We start from the raw sequence: 26,951 nt of genomic DNA, 5'->3' as shown, positions 1-26,951 counted from the left end.
GGGGTTTTTAAAGCTTTGTTATGTGAAGGATGGAAGAAGGATAAGGTGTGAGTTATGATAAAATCTCTGTCAGTGGAGGTTTTCTCTGAGCTGGGAGTTTTTAGAGCTTCAGGGAGCTTTGTGTGTGCACATACAGATGCCACTCACAGCAGGCGTGTGATCTAGTTCATTACATGGGTTTCTGAGGCATGTCTGCCCTTGTGGTACGTACAGAGCGGAGATGGGAGAAGGAAAATTAGTGCATCCCCTTTTATTGATGAGGAAGCAGAGTCAGAAGTGACCAAAGATTCCCGAGCGGTCATTAAATCCATGACAAAACTGACACTGAATCCAGCTCTGCGTCGTACCCAGATGCCTTGCTTGTGAAATCATTCCTTTTCACTGTTGGAGGGAAGTAGAAGTCGGATCTTTGGTCATGGTTCTGTCTTCTGGCCAGGTCCCTGTGCCTGGAGCTGCTCTACATGTGCGTGTGAGCTGCGACTTGGTGAACGTCACTGGAACCGATTTCTTATGGGAATCATTTAATGCAATTTAGCATCAGTCTTTTCCACAGTGATCTAAATGATCAGATTACAGCATCTGGCACAGGCTGAGGGAGCTCAGCCCGTTCCTGGGGCTCAGCTGACACGTGGCATCTTCTCAAGCCATAGTAACACGATTGTAAAGCTGAGCCCTAAGGCCGCTGTACTCGACAGTGTTGAACTTTTGTCTTCTTTCGCACTAGTCTTGGTCTACTCCAACCCCCAGCCTCAGGCAAGTGGCCATGCCTGGTGTTTCCAAAGCTGTCAGTCTGGAAAATGCCCTCGCTGGTGCAGCAGGTCTGGGAGCTCCATGAATTGAAGGAGACACATCAACGGATGGTGGGGGGGTTGAGCTTTTTCAAGTTGTCCTTTGTTTCACTCTCATGGGCATGACAAAGTGCTGTAACTCACTTAGTTCCAGGCAGAATCAGTTTGTGGTTATGCCTTGGATTTGTCAGCCTATTGCACTTGGAAAATATATGTCTGTGTAAAGATGGATCTTGAATCTACTAGTAATGAAGCTACTAAACTGCACTATGAGCTTTTTAATTAGATTACATGGTTTCCTAGAAAATTCATTTGGATTAAAACTCTGCTTAATATTGCCATAGAGGTCTGAATGCCCCTGAAGGGATCTTTAGGAAAAAAAAGGAAGAGTGAATCATCCCAAAACATATCATGTGCTAATTGATTGCAAAATGTGTCTTTAGAAGCAACTTCATTTTTGTAAATTAACACAACCAGAAGTGAGATCCAGAACTGCAGAAGATGGTGGATTTGAGATGCTGCTTTGCTTCTGCAGCTTTAGGCCTACTCCTGTGTGTAGCAGCATGACTGCACAAACCCACAGCTGATGGATCCCTTGGACTGTTGCTTCCCAAAGTTGGGAAGGGCCCTTGGGCATCTCCCTCACCCACACGTGCAGTAGCTCCAAACCCAACCACAGCAAACCCACAAGGTGAGGGGACTCCAGAAGCCCATCATTGCTGGGGTGGGACAGCAGCTTCAGGACAGGGTTGACTGGAAATTGGATGTGGCTGCTGATGCAACACCAGAGAGTCACTTGCTAAGTGATTTCCAGCCTTATAGCACAGTAAAATCAGCCTCACAGGCTGCGTCCGATAAATACCTCCTCCCTCGTGGTCCCTCAGATGTGAATTCCCATCACCTGATGTGTTGACGGTTTCTGGGCACATTAGCATTAAAGATCAGCCTTCTGCTGTGCCCTCTCCAGAGGTGGTTGTTATGTTTTGAAAATGCCAGCTGTGTGGGAACAAAATAGCCAATCGATGATTAGCAAAAAATCAAAAGCAGTTCTGGGATAGCGGATAATTGTTAATGAAAAATGCATGAAGGCTCAGGCGTGGGGAATTGTGGGGTTTTCCATTAAAAGCTGTGAATAAAAATGACTGAAGGAACTGCCTTGCCACATTGGGGATGGAGCTGATAGCTGTGGGCTGATGCTGCACTGAACCAAGCTCTCAAATGGAGAAGCTAATGGAGCTTTTTGGACTTTGATGGAGCCATCCCTGTGTCCAGGGTCTATCCCTGTCTGGAGATCTGAGATGCCTGTATTGCTCCTGGACTGATTTGGGTTGATCATAATCCAAATGCCTGAGAGGTGTAATGGGCATTTCTAGCAAAATTCCCACCTGGCATCACCAGCCATCCCAAAAGCAGGAGTATCACTGCAGGAGGAAGGGGTGGTTACTGGCCAAGCTAACCATGGGCATGTTTAAAAATCATGCTTCTATGTTATTGCTTCAAAAATTACAAGGAAGCATGAAATAGTCCCTGAATCATCACTCTGAAAGGTTTATTGCTTTTCTACCTTTGACCCAATGAGGTTTGGGGAGGTAATTTTCAGCCCAGAAGTATATCACACTATAGGGTTTATGTTGCCATAATAGCAAGGAACAAAGGCCAACGTCTTCAGAGAAGGTGGGCTCTAAATATTGATTTTTCAAGAAGATTTTATTTACAAAATGGTAATTAAGGGACTTCATTTGTTCCACCAGAACAAATGCTTTGTTAGCATCCAGGCTCAGGTGGCGTTTGCTCTCCTTGGTGACCTTTGCTGGTAAACTGTCTCCTTTTTAAATTCCTCCTCACCGGTCTGCACTTGGTTTCGTGCTCTGGGAATGTCTCACTTCAAGGGCTGTGAATGTTCAAGGTTCATCAGGGAAAATATTTCTTCTTAAATGAACTTAAGGACAACTTTGCTCTTCTTGAACTCATCATGCTACTTAATCTCAGCAGTGATACCGAGAGGGGCCTTCAAGCACAAACATCCAAGCGCTTGGGACCAGACAACCTTTTTGGTACCAAACCCAGGGAAAGCAGAGCCTGTCCTTCACAGAGTGGCTTTTTTCTGTAAAACCCACATTAACTGGGTGCAGAGAGATGCAGATAGGTTTGTACATCCTTTTGTGGTGCACACACCCCACAAACTCTTGGATTTGTAGAGATTTGGAACCCCTTAAGGGAGGATAGAGCAGCCTGCAGGTTCTTTATGCCGTGCGTTTGAAAGCTGTTGTGATTGTGGGAAGGGTACCATATAGCAAATCATATTTCAGTTCCCATGACAAATAAGTATGTGGAGGACTGGGATGTGAACCAGCTGCTCCTTATTTAAGAATAATTTATGGGTTTGACTTTGGAAGACATATGGAAATGGCCTTTGCAAGGAGTCTCTGCATGAGCATCCAAAGCCTCACTAAGCAGTAGGGCATCAGTGTGATCCTGAGGTGTTTTGTGCTTCCTCATGGTCCTGCAGAGGACTTTTCTGTTCCCTCCCTGGGAAAGGATTCAGTTAAGTCAGAGATTGCACTCTCTGGCTCATGAAAACAGAGTGAGTGGCTGGGACCAGCAACATCCCTCCAGAAGCTGTGCTTGGGTGAGTCTGTAACGGCAGAATCGGGCTGTGATCCTGGCCAGGGGGCTGCAGTACCTGCTGAATATAAACCAGTTGGAAAGGGTTCCTTCTCCTGCATAACCCGACCCAATTTCACCTAGGATGCCCTATGTGATATTTAATTTCTGGATGTGTAAGGACATGCTTCTAAAGGACTGGGGGTGATATACAGTGTCCCTCTGAGCTGCTGAGTGTCACTCTTCAAGGTTTGCATCTTATTCTCAGCCTGTATGAGGGAATCTTCAGAATACAGGGCATTTCTGCAAAGCTGCCAAGAGCCAGCACAGCAGAGGGCAAAGGCTCCTTTCCCCCCAGCTGGCAGCCCAGGGATGGATCATCCAGTGCAGTATGGCACAACACAGTCCATAACAAACAGAGCAGGGATGGGGCATCCCAATGTGGCACTGGTGGCTTTCTGTAGGTGCTGGCACTTAAACTGCTGTCCTTGCTGGCCACAGCCTGCGCTCTGCATTAATTTCACCACACTCCCTCCTTTGTGCCTGTGCGCGCGCAGGCCGATGCCCTTCCAGATGGGCCCCTCTTCTTTGTGCTGCTGAATCGATGGAGAGGCTTCCTTCAGCTCACAGACTTTTTCAGAGGAGCCTTTGGAAAGCCAATCTCCGGTCACCGGCCTGGACCCCTGACCCGAGCCAGATCAGTCATCCTGATTGCCTATGAGCTGGGAAGACAGCTTGGGAATACCACGGCTTTGGAGCAGCGGAGGCCTCTCGTTTCAGCTCAGCCGGGTGTGAATCTGCAGCGGCTCCTCTCCCCACTTCCATCAATGCCTGTCAGGGCATTGTGCGGGGATGTGATGGAGCCCTGGGCTCGCCGAGCAGCTCTGGTGACCAGCAGAAAGCCTTCTGGCATCTCGCCTCGTCTGACGTGCTCACGGCGCTGCCAGTCTGGCACTCGCGGGAAAGTTTTCCCGCAGCAGATGTCCCAGAGTGACAGATCTTTTTTCCCGTTGACGGGAAGAAATAAAAGGACACTGCATATTTCAGATGGTTGACTCACAGAGACACTCTGCACCTCCTCACGTGGCAACTACATATTTTCCTTTTGTTTGAGCTTCCTTAAAGAAAAAAAAAAAGAAAAAGACAAAAAGCAGCGAAACCTGGTACTGAGCGCTGGCCCTGCTGCACCTCATCCTCCACATCCTGGGAGGTGATGCAGTGGGTGAAGGCAGGGAGAATTTGGCTGTAGCTGAGTTGGAATGGATGCACGGATATCAGCTGGGATGATGCTGGGGTTCATGTAACTCACTGCCAGCCCCTGCCCTCCTCAGGGCAGCTGCCAGTTTCCAAGGTCATGCCTGGGCTTGCAGGAAGCCTCCTTTGGAGGTCTGCCTGTGGGTGTCAGAGGGTCCCACAGAGAGAAAAAACCCTTTTTCTTACAAAGATGATGTTTAGATGCTGGGCGTTCTGCTCACCAACTTCTCCACACTCACATAGCCAAAAATCCAGCTGTGTTACTGCCCCCTTGCCTGCACATCATTCCAGGTAATGTGGGCTCCAGGTGGCCAAGACTCTCATTTCACAGCTCATCCAAACACAGCTGAGTAAATCTCAATGAAAATGACCTTTTTGAAGCCTGAAGCAAGTTTCCAGCTACCTGCCATGTCAGCTTTGCACAGAATGTTTTATTTATTCCTTCTGACTCGACTGTGCATGACAGAGGCTCTGCTCAGCTCTGGGTCCCAGTGGCCAAGTACTGTCCTTCCCAAGACCACTGGCATCCTGCACATCAGCTGTGTCATGTGTGAAGAGCTTTGCTCGCTCCCCAATCTTCCCAGGAGAGAATAATCTTTGGCCTCAGAATCACACCATTGTCATCAGGTTCCTTGCACTGCTTTCCAGCCTCTTCCCTGCTCTGCGTCTTTTCTTCTCCCCACGTAAAAGAAATAAATACACTTGGAGGCAGCAGAGCCTAAATACTCCTTATTCCAGGGCTGCTTTGTGCCTGGGAAGCTGAGGGCTGCTCTTGACTCATGTGCCAGCCCGGCCTGGCCACTCCTGGGTGCCCAGATGCGCAGCAGCCACATGGAAATAATCCCTGCACTGACGGGGCAGAGGGAAGTGCTGCTGCTCCTTCCACACATCTGCTTTGTGCAGGGCTGGGAGTGCAGCTCTGGGATGGCGTAATCCTGCCTTCTGCCATCTGTCCTCGAAGGAGTCAGCCCTTGTTGACACAGCTGAGCCACACATCGGGTCCTTCCTCCCTGCACCCCCTCCCAGCTCTGCCTTTCTCCTTCCATTTAATCAGATACGTTGAGCCCGTGGCTATGAGAGGAGCTTAGGGCTGATTCTCGAAAATCACCATATCAGCTGAAACCATCACATTTGATATTCCATTTACAATGTTTCCAAGGAAACAAAGGCACAGGACATAAATAGATGACTGTTAAACATTTGCTCACTCACCATGGCCCTCAATAATTTGCAAGGCAGAAATAGGAATATTAAATCAACAGCAATAATAAATTTTAATACAGGAAGGCCAATATTTTGCTGCAATTAGAAGAAGCATTTGTTCTGACATACAGGCAGGCAGTGGCAGGTTATTTATCATCTCCACTTCCAATGTTCAATTTTTCATTTACATAAAAGGCAACTTTGATTATGATTCCCAAAAAGCCATGAAGTGCTCCTTGCATCAGCAGGAATGCTTGGGATTTACTTCTGTGCAACCAAGTCCCACGTCCACCTGGAATTCACTGCAGGAGAAGAAAGTAATTTATTTCTCCCTAGAAGCAAGCAGTGGGTGTGGATTTGGTTAGTTTGGGGTCATTTCTTACAGAAAAACAGCAAAAAGCTCATGTGAGCTTTGGCCTAAGCCAAGAAGATAATGCTGGAGCTTGGAGGCCTCGTGGTCTCCGAAGCATTCATGTGGAGCCAGAAGTAAACCACAGTGCAAAGGAATTGGACAGGACTGGAAATACGGATGCAGAAACAGGGATTAATCCAGAGTGGGGCACATATGGGTGACTTAAGGGCATTGTAAGCATATTTTATCACAACCTGAGCTGCTGCCTCGGGGTTGGGTAAAAACATCTTCAGTGTCAAAGGCTGCCTTTCCGGTTCCAGCTCGGAGCTGGAGACAGTGTGACACTCTCCACCCCATGTCTTGGAAGGGAGAGACACTGGGTATTTATTTATTTATTTAAGTGGCCTCGTGTCTGATAGATAGATAGTTGCAGGTCTTAGACTCATAGAATCATTAAGGTTGGAAGAGACCTCCAGGACTGGATCACGTTGTTCCTGGCTTAGTTCTGAGCAGAGCTTTCACTGATAGATCCCTGTTTGTGAACAGATGTTATTAAGAAAAGCTGCTTTGCACATTCAGTGACAAGACAGAGCTAATCTGTCACACAACTCTTTCTGAGTCAGTATTTGCTGGTGGTGCAACCCTTGAGCTGGTCTTGAACTTGCTCTGGTTTTCCACAGCCATTGCTTGAGAGTCACACAGTGCGGGAAGGGCCTCCAGCTCATGCGGCCACGTGTACAAGGACTCTGGTTGTCCCTGTGCCCATCAAGCCACTAAACACCTCTGCTGGAGGTGGTGCAGAGGTGGGCACCGTGCTCAGGAACGCACTTGTTTGGGAGGCTGGTAAACGGCTGGTTTTCCCCCTTCCTTTAGGAATGTTTTCCACCAGTGTAGCCAGTGCCTGTCTTTGCCTGTGACAGTGAAAACAGCATCTAAGCCTGATGTGGAGGCACCCAAAAGCAGGCTGGCAGAACTGTTCTGGTTGTTTCACTGGGAGAGAGCATGCTTTGATGCACCAGCATCAAAAACACGCTCAGAGGCCTTGCAGACAAAACCTGTGATTTTCTGGTAAGCTTTGGGTTTTGGCTCGTGGTGATGGTGTTTCTGGAAGTGCAGAAGCCAGAGCTGAGTCTGTAACCCTGTTGGATAAGTCAGCTAATCCCAGTGTTACCCTAAGACAGCTCTAATGTGCTATAATGCAATTAGAGCATCACCAGAGGGCTTTCTGGCTGCATTTGATTAAACTTGGCTTAGGAAGCATGTGCAGTGCCTGGATGGGTCTCACTGGTGTGTACTGGAACTAAGCCAGTTAAAGCTGATTTGGGTGTGTGGATGCACTTCCCAGAATCTCAGAATGTTCTGAGTTGGAAGGGACCCACAAGGATCTTCAAGTCCAACTCTGAAGTGAATGGCCTATACAGGGATTGAACCCACAACCTTGGCATTATTAGCAGCAGGCTGTAACCAACTGAGCTAATCTCAGAGTCACTTGCCAGAGAGTCATCTCTGTGGTGTGGCTGGGATCCTCCTGAATCCAGGGCTTCAGATCCTGCTGTTCCCATCCCACCCTGTGGGATATCCACATCTAGCTGTACTTGAACCACAGTATCTGCAGGTTGAGAAAATCTGCCAGTCATGGGTTCCAGGGAATGACACATCCACCTCCTGGGCTTTTCCTTCCCCAAAATAACCAGCCCACAGCTTCCTGGGAGCTTTCTGTGGAAGCAGAGGCTGGGGGGTGCCCTGCCATTGGAACCAGCGTGGAGGCCATGGCGTGGCTGCAGGGATGTGCTGCAGAGCAGTCAGTGAGATGCTTGTCCCTCTCGTGTCCCCCCACAGCACTCTGTCCATCTACGGGATCAACCAGACGGACGAGGCCATCTACCAGTGCCTGGCGGAGAACAGCGCGGGCTCCACGCAGGCCAGCGCCCGCCTCACCGTGCTCTGGGCCGACGGGCTGCCCAGCCCCCCACAGGCCGTCAGGGCCGAGACCGTCTCTGCCACCACCATCCAGGTGTCCTGGGAGAAGCCCCTGCAGAACACCAAGGAGATCATCGGCTACGTGCTGCACATTCGGAAAGCTGCAGGTACGGGGCTGCACCCGCTGCCCGGAGCGTCCCCAGCCTTCCCTTGATTTACCCACTAGGTAAAACCAGGGAGTCTGTGCTGCTATCCGTGTCCTCCATCACCTCCCTGTTTCTGAAGGATGGAGATGAGGCTGTAGTGCTTCTGTAAATACCAAAAACACGGAGAGGGTGAAGCCGTGTAGTCAAATCTTGCTGCCCATGTAGGTCTCTGGCAAAGCACACAGAAATCATTGAATGAGGGAATCATAGAATGGTTTGGAAGGGACCTTAAAGATCATCCAGTTCCAATGCCCTGCCATGGGCAGGGACACCTTCCACTAGACCAGGTTGATCCAAGCCCCATCCAACCCGGACTTGAAATGTAAGCAGAAAAGTGTGTGGGCAGGTGCATGTCCCCCCAGGGACCACAATTACCACTTGCAAGATCTGTTCAGTCTCTTCACCTCTGGCAAAGCCTGACGCCGCTCTGTTCTCTGTCCCTTTGCCTTTCAGATCCCGTCGAGATGGAGTACCAGGAGGCTGTTAGCAAGAGCACCTTCCAGCAGCTGGTGACTGATTTGCAGCCCTCGACCAGCTACAGCTTTTATATAAAGGCTTACACCTCCCGGGGTGCCAGCAAAGCCTCAGAAGTCACGGTGGTGAGCACGCTGGGGGAAGGTAAGGAACGCTTTGCGCTTGGACCATCAGATGCTGACACCCGCTGTGCGTAACCACCGCGCCGGGCACCCCGACACCACCCGGAGCGCTTTGGCACACAGCCTGGGGTGGTGAAGCTCCTTGTTTCCACTCTTCCTCACTCTCTGGGATACTGTGTAAAACTCACTTGTATCGTTACAGGGGGGTTGACTGATTAAAGCGCAGCATCGCCTCTCACAGCTGATGTTGTAGCAGGGGGTGAGTGCAAACCTGCCTGGTCTCTGCATTGCAGCTGCTCTGGGCTGTTCCTAAACTCCTTGCTAAATGCAGATTTCCTGCTCAAGCAGCATCTTCCAGCAGTTCTGGTACTCACAGCTCTTACTTGATAGGTGATACACTTTTTAAGGTTTGATTATTTTTCACTCTACTCTGAACAATTCACACCAGAGCTGAGCTGTCCTGACCTACAAACACCTGCCTTGTAACAGCCTTCTGTTTCAGTGGGACATTAGGGTGACCTCCAAGGCTTTTTGGCTGACTTGGCCACCAGTTAGCTTCCCCAATAAGAAAGTGGGTGCTCTAATGCAGGACTCTTGCACACAGAAACCACAGCCCCAGCGTGATCTGTCAGCTGGCATTTTAGGAACGTTTTCCTAGAGACTCATCTGCCTCTCCAGCCCCTCTGAATCCTGGCTTGTCTCACATATGGAGACTAATTTCTTAAGAACATCATTCTCATGAGTGCTCAGGAATTATGACTTTACAGTGCAGAGGGCCTTGGGTGTGAGGATGTTATTTAGGATCAAATGAAAAGAGTGTGTTGACTTCCAGGTGGGGGATCCAGTTCTCATTCTGCTCTGAGCCCTTGCAGATATTTATTACAGAATTTAAGCAGCACCACCAATAAATCCTCGCCCTGCTGGGTTGTTGCCCTGCAAGTTTATTTTCCTTGGTACTCTGCAGGGAATCAGTCACCCTTGGAGTTTGTTTTTCCTTCCAATTTAAAGGCAGAAGGATGGACTAAGGCAAAGCTTGAAACTCCTTGACCCAGGGCTCTGAGTTCAGTCACAGGAGCTACAAGCCAGCCATGCTCCATAGAACTTGGTGGCTCTGCAGAAGTCTGGGTCAAGGGAGAAAGGACTTTTTGTCATGATTACCTTCAATCACAAGAGAAATAGTTAGGGATCTGGTAATGGGATCATAAATTTCCTGGCTCTCTGAACTTTCAAGGCATGACTGTCCTGCTTTGCTATCCTTTAAAAAGGGCTTGTCCTGTGTAATGAAGCTTCAGCAATTAGCTCTGATCAGGAGGGACAAGCTGGCTTGGTTCAGATCACTCAACCCCAGCCTGTGTTTGACTTGTAGGAAGGTAAAAAGAGATTTAAATGCCCCAGTTGGCTTCATCTGCTCATATTTCTTCACTTGGGTGCCTGTTGCCTTCTGCTCACAGAGGAGAGAGTCAGTCAGAGAGCCAGGATCTGGTGGCTTTTGTCACCAGGTTAAGGTTTTGCTGCAGATTTGCCTCTTCTCACAGCCAAGATGTTTCACCCTGTGCCGTCCTAAGGTGCACAGGAGAGCTGTGACCCTGCTGGGCTCAAGGAGCCCCTGGATCTGTGCTGACAGCCTCAGAAAGGGATGGGTTTTCCAAGACATGCTGCACTGGCAGCCAGGGATGGGTGGATCTGGCAGCCAGGGGTGGCTCGGTGGAGCCCAGATAGCACTTGTTGGAGTGGCCAGCAGGGATGCTGCCAACTGGAGACTGGTTTGAGTGATGTGTTCAACTGGTATTGTCTGGAGTAGGAATATGAAATCTTCCTGAGAAATACTGAGGAGCAGGGCTGCTTTTGGCTTGGGGCCATCAGCTTTTCAGGGGTAGCAATACGCTGAGAGCACGCTTGGCTGAAGCCTCCAATGCTTTCTAGATGCTCCTTTCTGTGTGCCAGTGCTAATTCTGGATGGAAAGTAGAAGGGATGACACTGTAGAGAAACAACCCAAGTGAACCTTGTCCTCCAGAAACCTCACTCACTGGGAAGGTCCTCCTGCCTCCTCCCTGTCGTTCTCCTTTACGCCGTTTCACAAATGCTGTGGTATTTTAAACCTCAAACGCTCTCCGCTTCATTAAGCAGCACACACTCCTTGTTCTTGTCTTTTAATGCTTTTTAGGGTTTTCTCCAGGACTTTTTGACATTTCTCTAGGATGAAGACTGTTCCTTTAGTCACCTTCGGCTAAAGACGCCTTCAAGAAGAAAGTTGAAATGACCTGGGGAAAATTCCAAACAGCACGGAAGAGGAAAACAAGTATCCCAGCCCTTAGCATGAGGGAGATGCCTCACTTATAGTAGCTCCATATTATGTCTTATATATACTTCTGTGAAGCACCTATCTGCTGGTGTGTGTACCTATATTTACACACACACAGATATACTCCATTGTATACACTTATTTGTGTAATCACATTATGAACAGCACGTGCATTCTGCAAGTGCATCTACCTATAATCAGTATTATACATATATATATATACTCAAAGTTTGAATAAATACAATATATTTCATACTTTGAAGGAGAGATATTCTTGTGGTTTTTATTAAATGTAAGGCTCTGCAACCGTAAAATAAAGCCAACTCTTCACAAATCAGGATGGCCCACATCAGTGTTTCTTTGTCCATGGGATAATATGATAATTTCCCTTTCTGTGGTGTTTTCACCCGTGGTTTGGAAAATGATGCTTTAAGCAAGAGTCTAACTTCTCAGAGCGGGGATTTTGCCCTAGAGGGAATTGGGAGAACGAGAAAAAAGGAGCATTTAATTGGATGGCAAAAATTCTCAGCCTCGGGAGGAATGGTACGTTCTGGTATAAATAGAATTTACTCTGTGTTTTGCACCCAGGAATTGCTAAGTTCAGCCTTCCCGGCAATGAAATGGACATCAGAATAAATCCTAGCAAGAAGAAGTACTTCAGCCCATTTTTTTTTTCCATTGGCAGCTCTCAGGCAGGATGGGATCTCATTAACCTGACCCAGGATACTGGGTCTTTCCTCCAGAATCCACATGGAGATGCTCAGCAGTCAGCAGGGACTTTTTTATCTCCGTGTGCTTATTTGGAGGGCATCAGGCAAAGCCCCTGCAGCCTGAAGTGGGGCATCACTTTGGAAGAGAGAGGGTTGTGCAGATCCTCCTGCTCACCTGGAGAGATGTCCTTCCTTTAAATCTCCTCGTGGAAAAACTTGAGCTCTCAGTGCCTGGGAAAAGGCAAATGGTTGTGCTGTGCAGTTTTACCAGTAAATTGAGGAAATGCCCTTTTTAGCTCTCATCAGTCTCAGATTGACACGGCCACGTTCCATCTGCTCTTCACCATCGCTCACTAATGGTCATGCTGAACTCTCTGCCAAGGGCTGGGTTTGCTTGTCCTTAGAGACCATTTGGGGAAAATCAAGCCAGAAAGCAGCTTCAGTCCAGTGCAATCCCAGCAATCCTTACAGTTGGGAACTGCTGAGCTTGTAATCATGTGGAATTGGAAAAATAGCTCTGCCTCAAAGCCTGGAGACTGCTGGAGAAGCAGGGCTGTTCTGCTGGATAGTTCTGCTGTGGGATGTAGCCAGGCTCACTGCCTGGTGCACAAAAACCCTTTTCCCTCCTGGTGCTGGAGCAGAGCCCTGGGCGGGGCAGAGCCTGCAGCACCTGGTGCTTTGCACCTTCTGGATGGTGCCAAAGGCTGGGGAGGTGATGGGAGCGTTTGGCCTGAGGATGTTTTGTGGAAATGAGGGTAAAAAAAATCATTGGTGAAATGTCCAAAATACGCTGCTGAGACACATCTTGGTGTTGGTGTGATCAGTATAGGAGAAATGGAGGGTGGGGGAAGCGTGGGTCTGTGCCCTAGTGCTGCAGAAGGCTCGGGGCAGGGCTTGGTGCAGAACCAGCTTTGGAAAACCCAGATATATCTGCATCCTAAGGAAATTGGCTTTGGTTTGCAAACCTTTGCCTCTCGGCCCAGGCTGATGGGGTGGGGCTGGGCAGCTTTTTGGGGACCTGGGGAAGGAATGACCTGTCCCCCTCTACAGCACACCCCAAGAACCAGGGCAGGGTTTTGGGGTATTGAGCAGAGCAAAAGGTGTCCTGGTGGACTTTGAATCAGGTGCAGCAGCAGGGACATCTTCCCAGCTAACCCCCCATGCACCCCTAAGGCCAGGTAAGTGCCTGCCTCCCAAAACAAGCCATCCCCAGCTGTGCAGGGATCTCAGGCTGCTCAGGTGTTTAGGGCTGTTGATGAAGATGACCCTGTTCTCTCTTGAATCCCCAGCACAGAATCACAAACCTCTGTCCTAAAGCCGATGGGGAGAGCAAGCCCCCTGCACCCTGCAAGCCAGTGCAGGTACCTGGCACGCTTATAAGATGGATGTCTCCAGCTCCATCCCTTCTAGTTCCTTCCTCCCTGGGGGATTAATCACTGTGAAAGGTTCTTGCCTCAGGGTGAGGGCAAAAAAGTGGAATTTGAGAACACCTTGCCAAAGTTGCTGCATTCCTGCCTTGACCCGACTGGGCCGAGCATCAGATTGCAACTGAAGTGTAAAAGTAGCTTCTGCTTGCTGGTCTGAGCAGAGGAAACCCTTGGAAACTCCTTCAGCTCCCTGAAGAAGTTCAAAGCTGTTAAACCAGATTCTGGTGTGCTCTGATTTTTCTCAGTCTCAGCTGGCACATTCTTTGGTGCAGTGACCGCAGGGAAAGGCTGCTGGGGAATTTCTCAGTATGCAGACTGAAAAGCACATGCAACCCACTGTCTTTCTCTCTCTGTTTCAGTCCCAGCCATGCCATCCCTCTTTATTAAAGTCATTAACAGCACCGCCGTGCAGGCGACGTGGGAGCCCTCCATCAAACTGGGCCAGCACGAAGGCTTCAAGCTGTACTACCGCAAGGTCCACCTGGCCCAGTACACAGGCCCAGTGCTACTGGCCAGCAACGTCACAGCCTACAACATTACCCACCTGGGTGAGTATGGTGACACCCTGCTCCGTGTTCCCTCCCCGCTCCGGGAGGGTCTGTCCTAAATAGCAGGAGAGAGCTGGCATGTGTTGCCCAACCACTAAATGAGAAATGCAGGAGCTCTCCCCCAGGTTTTGGAATGCTTTCCCAGGAACAGGTAGTTCTTTGCAGCATCTTGTGTGTATTTGGTAAGATGTTCGTTTCCCAGACAAGCCTCACTCGTGGTGACACCTGGACTGTCCTTGTGTCTCCCCCGGCAGACGCGTCGGTGGTGTACGAGGTCAAGCTCCTCGCCTACAACCAGCACGGGGATGGAGACTCCACTGTCCGCTTCGTGTCCCTGAGGGAAACCGTGGAGAGGACAGGTGAGGCAGGATGTGGGTCTTGGTGGTGGTTTGGGAAACTGCTCTGCAGGAAGGTGGTGAGGCCAGACACATCCCCCAGACCCCTGTGGCTCTCACCTTTAGCCACTTGTTTATTTTCAGCATCACAAGTAGTGCTGAAGCAAAACCCTGCAGGGCTGGGACCACCTGGTGCTGGCCCTGGGGTGGCTTCCTGGCCATGTGGCTTGTACCATCCCCGTTGGCCAGTCCAACCTGATGACTTTTGGGGATAAAACTAACCCAATGTTCCTGTAATTGCCAGTTTTGTCCCATAAGCTTGAGCTAGAGGCGAAACCATGAACATGAACAAGCCCCCATGCATAGGCTAAGAGCTGCCATCCTCGGGTGAGATGTGATGCACTGAGCATCTCCACTCTCCTGGAGCTCTCCTGGATATTTTGACCTTCACTAGTCAAAAGGGAGGGCACGTGGCTTTGGAATGGGGAACGGCTGCAGAGCACAAGTGCTGCTTTATGTGGCAGCAGAGGGGAAACCTCTAGAGGGAATCTCTTAACTGATCACACCTTTCATATTCATCTATGTGTAAAAAACATCCTGCTGCTCTTGGAAGCCTTTTAAGCCTTCCAGTGGGAATATCTTCAAGAGATAGTTATAACTCCTCTGTCTGTATTGGAGTAAATACTAATCTCACTGGTATCTGCCTGCTCAGTGCTTTCCATCAGGTCTCAGCCTGCTCTGGCATGGTCACCACCTCTCATCTCCCACCTTGGGCACAGGGGATGGCAAAAATTAACATCAGAGTCTTTTCTGTTCATTAATTGTGTCTAATGACAGCAGCCAGGTAATGGGGCTGGCTCACTATGGAATTCCAGTCCTGTGCTTGCTCTGAGTGCCTTGTTGGAGTGCCAGGAGCAGGGAAGCTCCTTCAGCAGGCAGTGACCCCCCTTCCAGCTCTGCAAGTCTTTGTCTCCTCTTCCCATACACACAGCCCAGGCTCCAACTTTGGCTCTGGGCTCCCCAAAAGCTGGAGGAACAATAGGAGAGAAGCACCACTGACTCCCCAATCCCCCTTTTTTCTGGCAGTATTGAATCCCCCCTGTGACTGCATGAAGGACGAGCAGAACAATAAAACCTCCACGACCGGCATCATCATCGGGATCCACATCGGCGTCACCTGCATCATATTCTGCATCCTCTTCCTCATGTTCGGGTACCGAGGAAGGTAGGGATGCTCATGTCACTGCTCACAAGGGGTGATGGTCCCTAATGCCATGTGGGTGTCGCACCCTCAGTGCAATGCTGGACTTTATAGGATGGATTGAAGGATGAAGGAACGTAGCATAGGGATAAGGCAGACTCAGGCTTGGGGGAGGGAATGGGGGAGGAACCATCTTTCTCACCCTCAGGCTCCATCTCTTTATTTTTCAGGCTGCTGATGTGCAAAAACGTGCAGGAGCAGCTCTCAACCCCACAGATCCCCAGGAGCCAGCGGAGCGCCGCAAGCCTTGTCCTGAACGGGGCTGCTCGCAGGGACAGGGACGACCGGGACTTGAACGGAAAGCAGCTGGATATGAACGAGCTGGAGAGGTTATTCCCAGCATCCCCATCCCAGGAGCAGCAGGATAAGGGAATGACGGTAAGTCCAGCGGGATGGGAGCTCACCTGGCTGCATGGCTGAGCGCATCAGACGTTGTCACTGCACTGTCCCCTTCTCTCTCCTCAGTCGGCTCACAGCCCGCCGGCCCCCCACGACGACACCCAGATCTCCACACTCCCTCTGGACGAGTTCAGCATCATCGAGGAGCAGCCAGACCCCCTCCCAAAACCCTCCCGTGGCAGCAGCCCCTCTGCTCCAGCTCCCGACCACGGTCCCGCCAATGAAGGATAAAACTGCCAAGACTCAAAGCCTCTTGTGGGAGTTACCAGAAACCAAACCCGCGGCTGGTGATGTCTTTACGAGTTGTCAATCTCAGGTCAATTGAAGATTTCTACGGTCTGATTGTTATTTTTTTGTTTTGCTTTATTTTTATATATATATATAAATATATATATATGTATACAGCCTTTTGGAAACTCTGTGAAGTTTTATCTTTCTGACCTCTCCTTCGAGCCTCTCGGTGTGTTTCTTCCGATGGCGGCTTCGCGGAGACTGGTCACGATGAATTTTCCCCTCAGCTGCTAAGTAACAGACTCCTTGGCAGAGTTTGACAAACTCTCCCGTCTCTGACAGACTGGGAATATGGTGGAGCATCTCCTGGCATCCCAGACTTTTTCCTGATCAGCAGCTTTAGGACTACTTTTTGGATCTATTTTTTATTTCCAGAAGACTGGATTTGGAGAAATCCTTCTAACTTGACTCCAAAAATCGAGGCCCAGGAAGGCTGTCTCTCCGTGGATTTGATGACTTTGTACACTTTTGCTATTTCTCAGGATACTTTTTTTGCTGATTGACTCTAAATAATATGAAAAAAAAAAAGGCAGAAAAATAAAAAAAAAAGAGTGTGTGTGTCAAAGGATGCCTGAGGGCTACTGAAAGACTTGGACAGACAACCCGAGTGAACTCAGAACCTACCTCAACCGGAATGAATGTCTTCTGGGAAGCAGAAATGCCTGCGTCTTCCTTCGTGTTCAAAAAGCAAGTAGCATAGCACTTGGTCAGTACAAGCATGGTCCTACCTCAGCAGTCACGCTCTGTACCTGCCGCCCCGGCGGCTTCGTCGTCGTCGTTCCCGTGTAAAGCACTTCCAAACCTTTGAAAGCAATGTTCTACCTCAAGCATGAGAGAAGCTCGTGTGTGAGTGTGAGTGTGAGAGTGTGTGTGTGTGTCTGTGTGTGTGTGTGTGTGTGTGTCCTCTCCTCTCCCCCAGTTCCTGCCTCTCCCACCCTGCCCCTCACGAAGCGCGATGCTTCACTAGTGTTATGAGCTTTACTTTTAGGGGCTCCGGTGTGATTTTGGAGATTCCTGTCGTGGTTTTTTTACTTTAAAGATTGTTGGGGCTGTCACAGACAAGCAGTGTGGTGCTCTCTGGTTTTCCCTGGCATTGCTGCCCTCCCAGGGCTGATTTGGGTGCTGGTGGTGGCTGCCTCAGTCCATCTTGGGTGTATAGAGATGGGGTGCTCAGCTACCAGCACTGGAGCCAGGGCACCTTCCTGCCCTGTCACTGTGCTGATTCCCGGCAGGATGATTTATGGCACGTGCCAGCATAAGCACCATAACACACCCCTGGGGGGTGGCAACCTGGATGTCAACATCTAGTCCCAAAGCCCACCCTGCCGTAGGAGCGCCCACGGGCAAACAAACCCTGAGACAGTACTTCCAGAACCCCCTGAGAGGCTACTGAGCTGCTCCCAGCTCTTCCAGCGCATTTCCTGCCACAGGAGAACATCCAAAGGATGAGTGGAGCCAAAAAGGGCTCAGTTCCCTGGGCAGGACAAGGCGAGGAGGATGCTGGGGGCTGCCGGCAGCTGCCCCTTCCCGATGCCCAGGGTGGGCAGAGGAGCTCCTGACACCAAAGAGAGGGTTTGTCCCTCCAGGGATCAACCACCAAACTGCCACTGTGGGGTTTGGGTTGTCCTGGCGTGGTGCAGCCTTGTGAGTCGGTGTGTGACCGGCATCATCCGTGGGGTGAGATGGGGGCAGGGACAGTGCCTGTTCCCTGCCACGTGGGTTGGTTCAATCCAGGCGAATGTGAAGGTTTGAACTCTCTGTGTAAGTGGTGGTAAATCAAATGTTGCCGTATCTGCAAGGACAGTGAAAGGAATCAGGAAAGGAAATGAGTTTTAAGTTTAAAAAAAGGTATTAATTGTATTTTTTTAAATGGTACCAGTGGGAGAGTCCCTTGTGTGAGAAACATCCCCATCACTTGCCCAGCTGGCAGTGGGATGCTGCCCATGGCCATGCAAATAATCCCACACACAGGAGGATGAGCAAACGCCTCTTCCCTGTGCTGGGCCGGGTTAGCTGGGAGCAGGACTCTGCCCTTCCACATCATCCACCTTGGCCCTAGCAGATTGAATGGCACCAACCTCGAGAGCAAGGAGCTCTTGAGGCTTGGTGTTCCTAGCCCCCTCCCATTAAAATTCCTGTTGACATCAGGCAGGACAAAAAAGATGTGAAGGGTTAAACTTTGGCGTTAAGCCCCCAAACAGCCTCTCCCCACCCCACCAAAGAGGCTAGATGGGCCATCAGACCGATCCCTGCTCCCAAGGACATGGGGGGATGTTCCCTTTTGTGAGCTGGACCTGGAGACAGCCTGGGAAGGGACTGTGGGGGGACAGCGCCATGTGAGTCCGACAGCACAGCCCATCGCAGGAGATGGAGGATGGAAAGGGCAGGAGGGAGGAGGAGACACCAAACAGTTCAAGTTATAACCTCATATCAAAGACAACCCGATCCTCTCCTGCCATCCCACTCCCACCCCAGCCCAGCTTTTCTTGTTATTGTTTTTTTTGGTGTGTGTAACGTCACCGTTCACATTGAATAAGTACCGTTGCCAAAGTGAACACAAAACCTAGAGTAGCGTTCAGCTCAGACTTCCTGAAGCTGTGAACATGCTATTAATTTAATATCATATTATTGTGATATTGTAATAGTAACAAGTATTTGTCACTACTTCCTTTTATTAAAGGGAAATGCTGTGCCATTTGACTAGTTGGAATACGATAGTATGTCAAGAGTAGAGCTTTTTCTTTTTTTTTTTTTTTTTTAATTATGCAGAAATGTGGTGGCTTAAACCAATGCAGATTCTGTGTTGATTTGAGACAGTTGAAGATGGATGTAAATCTTTAAAGACTATTTTTTAGAAGTCTAGCTTTTCCTCTTTTTTGGGGTTTCTTTTCCACTCTTTTCAGTCCATACCGTTGGGACGTAATGTAGATGGTTGCGGCAACTCAGCCCACAAAGGGCTGGGGCTGGTCTGGTGATCCATCAGGAGGGCATGGTCTTCCCTGACTTATCCAAGTGCACAAAACTGGGCAAAAAGACCACTCAAAATGGCACGTTCTGGCTTTGTGCCTCTCAGCTGGAGAAGTGACACATAACAGCCCCTCTTGCTGTACATCAGCGCCTGAGCCAGGCTGGACACAAAGCTGTGACAACCAAAAACTTGGGAAAGTGTCACTTAGAGTATGTCTGGCCTTGAATCTGTGAAATGAGAAGGAAAAAGAGAACAAAAAAGAGCCTGTGTTTGGTTTCAGCCTGAGGGACAGCCTGTCCTTGATTCATCCAAACTGCTGCCCAGAGATAAAACCGCTGGGTAACGGGCAAGTGTTGGATCCAGTGCAAACTGCTGGCAACCACCCACGTTTGGGGTAGGAATCTCATCCTTTTTTATTTTTCCAAGCGAATAGTTCCACTAATTCAACCCTCTCAGCTGATCCCAAAAACCCTCTTATTTTCTGGCTGTGGTGAGATGAAATTATGGGAAGGAATAAATATCCAAAAGCTGATTTTTTTTTTTTATTTTTGGTAACCCATAATGGGCACAACCTATTCTTGGAGCTCTCAAGTTGACCAGAGATGGCTGCTACCTCAGGGATAGTATCCACATTGTCTTTAGTTGAACAGGGAATAGTTTTATGCTGTGACAGGGTATTTTCACACTGTTGGATTCGGGTATTTATTTGTCTACCGTTATCTTTCTTCTTTCTTGTTTTGTAAAGGTGCTGAATATTTAAGTGCTGGTCCAGTTTGGGAGTTTTAAATCTTCCAGCCCAGATTATAACAAGGGACTGTAGATTTTAAGTTGGCAATAAAAGAGGAGAGAAGCTACAAAGCATTGTTGCTTCTGGATGGTGAAGGGAAGCTGAGTGACAGCACTTAAGTCTGAGAAGATCAGTTAAAAAAAAGGAAATTAAAAGCTTATGAAAACAAACGGGGGGAGCTACTTACTCACTTCATCTGTGCAAACAGTGTGTGGAAATCTATCCCTCCCCGTGCGCGCCGGAGCGGGCAGGTTACAGATCCCATCTAGCAACTTGACGCCGGCTCATTTATTTCCCTCCCCACCAAATTAAAAAAAGGGAAAGAAAAGTTGATGGCCAGTTCCCAGTTGGTGTCCAGTCACTAGCAGTGTCCCCCAGGGATCAATGTCAGGCCCAGTCCTGTTTAATATCCTTACTGATGATCTGGATGAGGGGATTGAGTCCACCATTAGCAAATTTGCAGATGACACCAAGATGGGGGGGGAGTGTCGATCTGCTGGAAGGCAGGAGGGCTCTGCAGAAGGACCTGGACAGGCTGGATCCATGGGCTGATTCCAACGGTGTGAGGTTCAATAAGGCCAAGTGCTGGGTCCTGCCCTTGGGCCACAACAACCCCCTGCAGCTCCAGGCTGGGACAGAGGGGCTGGAGAGCAGCCAGGTAGGAAGGGACCTGGGGGTCCCTGATGGCAGCTGGACATGAGCCAGCAGTGTGCCCAGGTGGCCAAGAAGGCCAATGGATCCTGGCCTGGATCAGGAACAGTGTGGCAGCAGGACCAGGGAGGTGATTCTGCCCCTGGACTCAGTGCTGGTGAGGCCACCCCTGGAGTGCTGTGTCCAGTTGTGGGCCCCTCAGTTCAGGAAGGACATGGAGGGGCTGGAGCAGGTCCAAAGAAGGGCAACAGAGCCGGTGAAGGGACTGGAGCACAAGTGCTGTGAGGAGCAGCTGAGGGAGCTGGGGGGCTCAGCCTGGAGAGGAGGAGGCTCAGGGGAGACCTCATCACTCTCCAGCTCCCTGACAGGAGGGGGGAGCCAGGTAGGGGTTGGTCTCTTATCCCAGGAACCAGCAATAGGACAAGAGGACACAGCCTTGAGATGTGCCAAGGGAGGTTTAGGTTGGACATTAGGAAGAATTTCTTCACAGAAAGGGTGATTGGGCATTGGAATGGGCTGCCCAGGGAGGCAGTGGAGTCACTGTCCCTGGAGGTGTTTAAGGACAGACTGGATGAGGCATCAGTGCCATGGGCTGGGTGACAAGGTGGTGTTGGGTCAGAGGTTGGACTCTATGATCTCAGAGGTCTTTTCTGCCCCAGCTGATTCTGTGATTCTATGAAAGGGAAGGTGCCTGGGCTGGAGATGGGGATGAGGGAAGAACCAGCACCCCCAGCCAAAAGCACTGCTGGCACAGGGCCATGGCACTGAAGCCCACTGGGAATCAGGGAAACAGCTCCAGGTTTACTCCACGGGCAGAGCCTGGGCTTTGGCATCATGTGGGAAGAAGGGACAGGGCCAGTGTGAAGCCCAACAAGTCAGGGACAAGCCTAATTTCACAGGGCTTTGGATCAGGGTCTGACTTAACAAGTGAAGAGGGATTTGTACTTTGATCGTATTTCCATCATTTAAACTTGCAGTATCTTTACATTTGTAAGAAAGTCATAATAAAACTGATGCTAAACCTTTGTCCCAGTCCTTTTTGGGAATCAACTGTTAGGAGTAATACTAAAAATCCAAATTGCAAAGCACTTTTCTACTGTTTATTTTCTACCTTTCTTACTTTGAACTGTCTTGATATTGAAATCCCACTGATCCCACGATTGTTAGCTCTGTATTAAAAAAATAATAATAAAATAAAACCCAGGTTTTTTGTAGTTTGCTCTGTTTAGATTTTAGCCTGTGGCTACTTGTACAAGGAAAATAAAGCTAGAGTAAATGAGTCTGAGTGGGGCTTTTCTTTTCATGTGTGGGGCTGTGGTGTGGGGGTTGTGCAGGGCAACTCGGGGCATCACCACTTCACGGGGACGGCTGGTGACTTTGTGTCCTCTCAAAGAGCAACTTCCAAAATGCAGCATTTAAGGACTGGGTGGGTTTTGTTTTGATGTTTTGCTCATAAAACTCCAGCCAAGCCATCAGCAGAAACCTGCTGGAGAAGGGGGGCTCTTTGGGGGGTGGGTGAGATGAGACCTCCAGGGTCACCTGTGCTTGGAAATGCAAATCAGATTCCAGTTAATCCTGGCTCCTGCTCAGTTATCCCTGTGTCTGTTTTTCCCGCTGCTTCAGGCGCTGGCAGGGCAGCACCTGTGAGGGTGGGGAGGCCCTGGCACAGGTTGCCCAGAGAAGATGTGGCTGCCCCATCCCTGGAAGTGTCCAAGGCCAGGTTGGATGGGGCTTGGAGGAACCTGGGATAGTGGAAGGTGTCCCTGCTCATGGCAGGGGTTGGAACTGGATGATCATTAAGGTCCCTTCCAACCCAAACCATTCTGGGATTCTAAGGTGTGTCCTTGCCCCAAAACAGGGGCTGTGAACCATGGGCCACCCTCCTGCAACTGTCCCATGTGCTGCAGCACTGCACGGAGAAACAGCCCCATCCCCTCCTCCTGGAGCTGCCCCCAAAGAACAGTCACAGTGAAGGCCACGGGGAATAAATCAGTGAGACTGAGCCCAGCACTTTGTAAAGAGGGTTTCAATAAGCAGGTGAGTGAAAAGTCCCTTCAAACAACTCCCTGAAGCTCTTGGAGCTACTAAATTGCAGCATGGATTGTCCAAATATATACTTCATAATAAATACCAGCATATAAACTGATTTTATTTCCCAGTGGCAACGCAAGAGGTGAAAAAAAGATCAGAGTGGGCTCACTCTGGGGATTTCCATGTAAGTTCAGTGGAATCTGGTGCCTCAGATAGCATTGTGGAGTCAAGGTATTGCATAGAGCTTGTGGCTTTCATTAAAAAGGACTTTCCCTGACTTCATGGCAATAAAAGAAAGGTTTGACAATATTAATCTGAAGTCTTAGAAACTAAAGAAATAAAAAAACCCCAAGCAATAGGTTTAAATTGCTTTGATTTTTGGCTGTTGGAAATATTAGGAGCCTCAAAAAAACCCTGAGTGCCCAAAACTTATCTTTAGGAGGAGAAATCTCCTTTTGACTGTCCGCATTCAAATAGAAACATCTCAAATCAACTCTTCAGCTCCAGAAATATTATTAAAAAATTGAGGTGGGCATTTTCAGCTCCGAACGCTGCATTCCTGCCTCGGATATTGCTGGAGAAGATGTTACTGCTAATGTCCCAGTTATAACCCTGCCAACACAGGGAGAATTTATAATATCCCATAAAGCCCTAACTATGGAAAGGTCATTTTGGCGTTAATACCACTCGGGCATCACCGCTTCATTTGCTGACACTTTTACAGAGCCACGCTTGATTCCAGCAGGGCAGCTGTAAAACCTTTATAGTGACATCCTCAGCCTCCAAAAATCATCTTAAAAATCAAGAGCTGGAACATCTTCATCAGCAGGTGCAGGTGGCTCCAAAAGGATCCGCTCGCTCTCAGTGTGGGGTCTCCCAAAACCCAGGGTGAGCACCCTAACACACCGTTCTGGGGGGGGATTTTATCCTCAGATCTGGTCTCCAGCCCTGTTATTCCCAGCACCCTCAGAGCCCACCAGCACTAAATTAAAAGTCTCCTAATTTCATACAAAATTATCAACCCCTCGCCTTGCCCAGAAAGCCATTTCCTTAGTGCTAAAATAGCTAAATTAGTCTTGCTCAGTGTCGTAACAGAGCTTGTCTTGTTTATTGAGCGATAAATATAAAGGTACAGTAACTAAATTCATCAGTCCCTAAACGCAGCCGTTGGGAATGGCCATTTCCACCATCCAATCTACGGCTGCATGAATATTTCAGAGTCCTCTTTCCCTTGGGTGCTCGCCTTATCTCTGGAGCCTGGATATTATTTTCTGCTTTTCAGCTTTTTGGATGTATTGGAGGAAATGTCATTATTTGGACCTGGGTGGATTACAGTTGACTTTCCTAAGCCAATTTATATTGGCAAGCTGCTGTTTTTAAAAACCCCTATAAATCACTGCCATGAATTTTAATAATATAACGTGGTTTCAAACATGCTCCCTTAATACATGACACACTATTACAGCCGGCAGTCGCTCCCCGGGTCGTGAACTCCGTTGTACCGTCACCTTCGGCGAGCGCCGAGCGGGGACGAGCAATGCCTCGGCCAGAGTCACGGAAACACCCGTTCCTGCCCCAAATATCTCGTCGTTGTGGTGATTGTGGTTTAACAGCGTGACAAGAACGCTCCTGTGCTCACTCTGACCCACTGCACTCGACCTTATCTGACTACCCAAAGCCTAAACGGCAGAATTAAATCTTGAAACACGCATTTAGGGACTTATCCCCTGAGCCCCAAACGCTCCTCAAGACAGCCCTCTGGGGGGTTTGGGTACTGGTCATGTCATGGTCACCACCATCAATGTGTGTTTGAGGCCATTTAATTAATTTCTTTATCTGAACTTTGCTTAAAGATCAGGGGTTCCCTCCCTCCCTGCCAAGACCTATTCCCAAGGCAGAGCTTGGAGTGAGACCTTAAAAGACGCTGGTGTAGAAATCATGGGGATTAGGATTATTTGCTGATACTTCCCTTAATAAAGATAAAAGATGCACATCCAGAATGTGACTCCAAGCTGGAGGCCAGCTGGATTCACAGCTCCAACTGCTCCAGAAATTCCCTCATGCCAGGAGACGAGGCCAGACCTCCTTATCCCCTGTTCACTTACTTTGATGAGCTCTATCTTCATCTTGTGCAAATTATATTAACTTTCTTCCCATCCCCATTGCAAGGACCCCACGATGTCTGCCAGCTCTCAAGGGCAGACATGCAGTGGGGAGTGGTCTCCTGGTCAGCAGAGAAAGGGCTAAGAGGGATGGGGAATAAAAGCCAAGGCAGAGAGGAGACTTGGGAGACCTTCTTCAAGGAGCCAGGTCATGGAGTGTCTCCTGTGGATCCTGGAGCTGATGATGGGGTTTGGTGCTCCAGTGGTGGCACTGGTGATGTCCCCACTGGAGAGTTGCTTCTTGCCCCATTTTAACTGTACAGAACCAAAGGATAAGAATATTCCATCCCTGGAAATGTCCAAGGCCAGGTTGAACGGGGGTTGGAGCAACCTGGGATAGGGGTGGAACTGGATTATCGTTAATGTCCCTTCCCACCCAAACCAGTCTGTGACTCTGTGAATATAATAAGCACATCTGAAGGAAAGAGGGTCGTTAAGGGACAGACTAATTGCAGGCAGGAAAAAAATAACGAGTCAGACTTTGCTCTTTGGCTTCCAAAGGCACCGAGGGCTCCCCAGCGTGGGCAACGGGGTTGCCAGGACCTCCCCAGACCTTGCCACTGCCTGCTCAGCACCACTGAGCCCTGAGGCAATCACTGGTTTAATGTTCTTGGGTGAAAAAAAAATAAAAATCCCGTTTGTGCAGGGAGCAAAGAGGCTTTTCAAAGGCTTTCGCTGTGATGATTTACCCTGAAATGTTGTCATGTTCATCATTAATCTATTTTTTCCCTTTTCTGTAACTTAACCTGCGACAAGCCGACATTGTAAGTGCTTGATTTTCCAAGAATAAATTACAGTTTCATAAATGGTATTTTGCTTCGCTGCTCAATTTGCAAGTGAAATGATGCCAATTGCTTTGTTCACAGGATTTTATCTAGCACGAACAATACCATCCTCGAGATTTATTTATTTTTTAACCCTCAAGTTATTTTCAGAGCCTATATAACAGGAATACATGGAGAAGTACACGACAGCCCATATGTTTTGGCATTATCGACTAACCACGAGCAGATACAAGGGCCCACGTGCCTATAAAACATCGATCTAGGAATGAGATGTCACACACAGAGTGAGCCACTGCCCAGAAAGAAAATAATCCCTTAGATCAGAAATATTTGCAGTTGCCCCACACTGGGTTAGACAGTGCCCTGAGTGACTTTTTAGATATGTGATTTATGATTTGGGGCTGGCAAATCAGCCCCCTCAGAGCTTCTCCCAGGGACGCCCAAGCTGCCCCATGGACCAGCACATCCCCAGTGGAATCTCCAGCACATGGGGTACCCCAGCCCCACTGAAAATATTGTGGGTTTTACACCAGCTATAATTTTTTTTCCTATCATGATAAAATTATGAGAAAAAGAAAAAAAAAAAAGTAAGTTTGAGCTATTTACATTTTTGAAATGCAGAGGGGTCCTCCCTGCTGGGGATACCAGGCTCTGTCCAGGGACAGCCAGGGCCACACAGGTTGGGATGTGCCACCATTAAACCTGGTCAATCTTCTTTCATCACAGGAAGGAAAAGAGGGGAAAAGTCCCTAATTTGGTTAATAGACTCTGGCTTCTCCTGAGATTTTTTTAACCTGCACTTTTTGGGGAGACCTTGTAAGAGATGCCTTCTTTGGGGAATGTTTTGGATGTTAATTCACTTTTGGTATAAGACAAAAAGTGAATGGCAATGGTTGTATTTGGAATGGAAACCTGGTGTTTGTGCTCACCAGTACATTAGGATGAGTTTGTGAAGAGCCTGGATCTTCATCTCCACCCTTGAACTGAGCAGCCCCCCAGAGCTGGTTTGTTATTTGGGTTAATAAACCATTCAAGCCAAACCATTGAGTTCTGAATCTGCAGGTGACATGGGCAGTAGAGGCAATACTCACATTTCCAACAGAGAAACTGAGACACAGAGAAAATATTTTTTCCTCCCCCTTCAGATATGAAAATGTATTTGTTCTCATCCTCTCTCTGCTTCTTACCCCGCTTCCCTCACCCCTCTGGAGGAGACCTCAGGAAACGTTTTTGCTTTTCCCTTGCACGTGGATGTTTCAAGACCTTCATGAACTTTGGATTTGGCACTGAACGAGGGACAAATTTCCGGCAAGAAACCCCATCACAAAACAGATTTGTCACCTTTTGGCCAACCCCAAGAGGTAACGTGG

At 48.9% G+C, this 26,951-nt stretch overlaps 1 protein-coding gene across 1 annotated transcript in view; it reads left to right on the top strand.

The window, feature by feature from the left end:
• IGDCC3 (immunoglobulin superfamily DCC subclass member 3) overlaps positions 1–21,882 on the top strand; it is a 102,988-nt gene extending 81,106 nt beyond the window's left edge. Inside the window, exons 8-14 of the mRNA XM_064669198.1 lie at positions 8,041–8,288; positions 8,781–8,945; positions 13,723–13,911; positions 14,166–14,270; positions 15,333–15,471; positions 15,678–15,885; positions 15,973–21,882. Coding sequence (XP_064525268.1) covers positions 8,041–8,288; positions 8,781–8,945; positions 13,723–13,911; positions 14,166–14,270; positions 15,333–15,471; positions 15,678–15,885; positions 15,973–16,137 — 1,219 coding nt within the window. The 3' untranslated portion in view covers positions 16,138–21,882. The remainder of the gene's footprint in view (positions 1–8,040; positions 8,289–8,780; positions 8,946–13,722; positions 13,912–14,165; positions 14,271–15,332; positions 15,472–15,677; positions 15,886–15,972) is intronic.
• Positions 21,883–26,951: the final 5,069 nt, after the last annotated feature.

The sequence above is a fragment of the Pseudopipra pipra genome, chromosome 12, assembly GCF_036250125.1.
Source record: "Pseudopipra pipra isolate bDixPip1 chromosome 12, bDixPip1.hap1, whole genome shotgun sequence".
NCBI classification, from domain to species: domain Eukaryota; kingdom Metazoa; phylum Chordata; class Aves; order Passeriformes; family Pipridae; genus Pseudopipra; species Pseudopipra pipra.
Note: the sequence above shows the minus strand (reverse complement) of the source record. Positions and strands in the feature narration are given on the sequence as shown.